At 39.3% G+C, this 2772-nt stretch overlaps 1 protein-coding gene across 1 annotated transcript in view; it reads right to left on the bottom strand.

Annotated features, from left to right (window-relative positions):
* Window positions 1–1830, bottom strand: part of LOC103521456 (protein FAM170B-like) — a 5494-nt gene extending 3664 nt beyond the window's left edge. The window contains exons 1-2 of the mRNA XM_008486568.2: window positions 1791–1830; window positions 432–502 (exon numbers count right to left, since the gene is read on the bottom strand). Of these exons, the coding sequence (XP_008484790.1) occupies window positions 432–502; window positions 1791–1810 (91 nt within the window). The 5' untranslated portion in view covers window positions 1811–1830. The remainder of the gene's footprint in view (window positions 1–431; window positions 503–1790) is intronic.
* Between the last annotated feature and the right edge of the window lie 942 nt (window positions 1831–2772).

The raw sequence follows: 2772 nt of genomic DNA on the forward strand, positions 1-2772 counted from the left end.
GGGTTACTTTTTGGTGTTCTCGTGTTGACCCAGCACCTAAATGGGAAGTCTTGTGTCTCTTCTCGCCCATCTGATGAGAGGCATACTACGGGATGGGCATGCTACGACACAGACCACAAGCGTCCAATGTAGCAGTTGTTTCATCGCTACGAAATAAAAACGGCGGTGAAACACTCATCTTTTTTTAAAAAAAGAGAGAGAATAGAGTTGGAAATAGTAGTTAGGGAAAAAATAATAGATTATAATAATTGGAGACAGTGGGCAAAAATAGAAACACAAGGGAGAAGAAGAAAATGAAAACCATCTATATTTTCACCCACGCCACTCATCAAACGCGGAGAAAAAAAAAAACAAAAAAAGGAAGGGAATGTACACAAATACCGTCATAAGGAGTCATACAAATCTTCAGTGTCGTAGCGTTCCGTACAAACCTGGGGGCTCAGAGGGTTTCTCATTTCTAGTCGCGTGGTTCGGGGGCTTTCCGTCAGACGGCGCTAGAGTACTGAACATAAAAACACGGGGAGGTCAGAACAAGATTAGGGTTAGAGGAAAGGTCCGAAAATGAATCCTTGTGGTCCACTTTTTTGTGCGTTTGACTTTGTCGAATGCGTCTGAAAAGGCACTGTCTTCTTGGGTTGAATTAGGGATTTCTTGAAAGGTTAGAAAAAGTTGCAGGTATCTTCTCAGCTGGAAAGGGTCTTGTAAAGAAGGGTGTTAGCTTAAAACTAGGGATTTGTATTGAAGAATGATCACATGTCATGTCTGTTATGACATGTCTGATGTTATGACATGTCTGATGGTATGACATGTCAATTCGTTTGGGACTCGAACCCACGACCTCCTGCATAGAAGAGCACCAATTTTACATGAGCACTCATCGATAACGCTGTTTTTTTTTTTTTTTTTTTATCTCTTTGTTCAACATGTTTCCTTTCCATCTCCTTTTTATCTCTCAGAGGAGCATAAATGGTAGTCATTGAGTAGCGAATGACATAAAAGTACAAAAGAACATTTTATTGTTTATGTGGTATAAAATAAACTTCAATATTATTATATTAAACCCAAAACCCCACACAAATAAGAAAGTTCTAAAAGGAAAGAGGGAGTTTATTAACATTAGACTTGGATGTGATGGGGATGAAACAGCTGAAATCAAATATAAAGAAGATTACAAAGCACAAAATAAAAGAAATTTTATTAGAATCCAACACGATCAAAGGAGTGATCTGCAGGGAATGTAACTTGGCGTTAGAAATACCCCCTAAATTAGATTTAAACCAAACTTGACTTCAGCTAGATAAGTAGCCACCTGACAGAAATTACCTTTCATCATGGAACTAAAAACCAAGAAGAACTTAATGTACTTCTCTAGGAGAGTCAATCTGTCAAGTAGCAACATATTAGAACTTAATGTAGTAACCTATCTAATATATAAAAATGAATGTGTGTGTGTGAGTGTGTGGGGAAGCAACGCGAGGGTTCGCCTTAGTTATAAATAACTGTGATTAAGGTCAAATGTAGGGGTAAAAGCTTCGATGTGCGAAACACTTCATCAGAAGACATGAAGATGTACCTGATTTGATTCAATCGACCAGACCCCCTGTAACCTAATATTTTTGGCCAACTAAAAAATTCAAATGAACTAAATAAATAAATAAATAATAACAATAATAAAAAAAACAAAATACATATTAACCTAACCCATCACTGCCCCTGGTTGTAAAGAGACCTTCTAACTCAACTTAATAGGAGCATTCTTAACTTAGACTTTAGAGTTATAATGGACTTACCCAACACCTTGTACCGACATGCCTCGGGGTGGTCCGTTTTCTTCATATTTTTACCTGAACCGTAGGATAAGTCTGCACTAGTTGCGTGTGCTGAGGCAGGACCGTGGTGTTACCAGTTTGCTGCTGATTGGGCTGTTGTACATTCTGTATGATTTGCTGCTGTTGCTGGTTGGATTGTTGAGGCGAGTGTTGGGTCAGCATGGGGGGAGGTTGAGAAGTGAGAATCTATGTGAAAAAAAGAGAAATATGGTCGAAGAAAACTCTTATTATTACACAAAAGGAATATTCCTACCAAATTTCAGCTTTCTAGGTGTTGTGGTTCTCGAGATAGAGCGATCAGTGTGTGAAATGTGAACGAGTGAATGGATCTTGTTCTTATAATATAAGATATAACACTTTATTAGAATTTTACAACATTTACAAAGAGGTACACTACACAAAACAAAATAACAAAATGATAAATTAACAAAAGAAAACGAAAATTGAATAAAGAAAGAAAGAAAAAAATATTGAAAAATTCTAACTCAGGGGCGGGATTAATGCCTAGGGCATTCTCTTGAGACTGTGTTAACCCTCAGTGGTATTGTGTTAACCCTCAGTGCCCCTATTCGGGGCCACGGTTAGCCCAGTGGTAACGTGCTTGCTTGCCATGCAGTAGGGTCCGGGTTCGATGCCCAATATAGACAAAAAAATGTACCCGTTTTTTTCGATTGTAAATATTTCAACGGGTCACATTCTGGTGTCCTCGTGTTGATCCAGCACCTAAATGGGAAGTATTTGTGTCTCTTATCGCCCATCTGATGAGGGGCATACTACGGGATGAGCATGCTACGACACAGGCCACAAGCGTCTAATGTAGCAGTAGCGGTTATTTCATTGATGCGAAATAAAAACGGCGGTGAAACACTCAGGCCAGCCTAGTTAGCTTAGTTGGTAGTGCGTCTGCCTTGTAAGCGCTAGGCCGCGGGTTCGATTCCCGCCC

The sequence above is a fragment of the Diaphorina citri genome, unplaced genomic scaffold (assembly GCF_000475195.1).
Source record: "Diaphorina citri unplaced genomic scaffold, Diaci psyllid genome assembly version 1.1 scaffold5272, whole genome shotgun sequence".
Lineage (NCBI taxonomy): Eukaryota > Metazoa > Arthropoda > Insecta > Hemiptera > Psyllidae > Diaphorina > Diaphorina citri.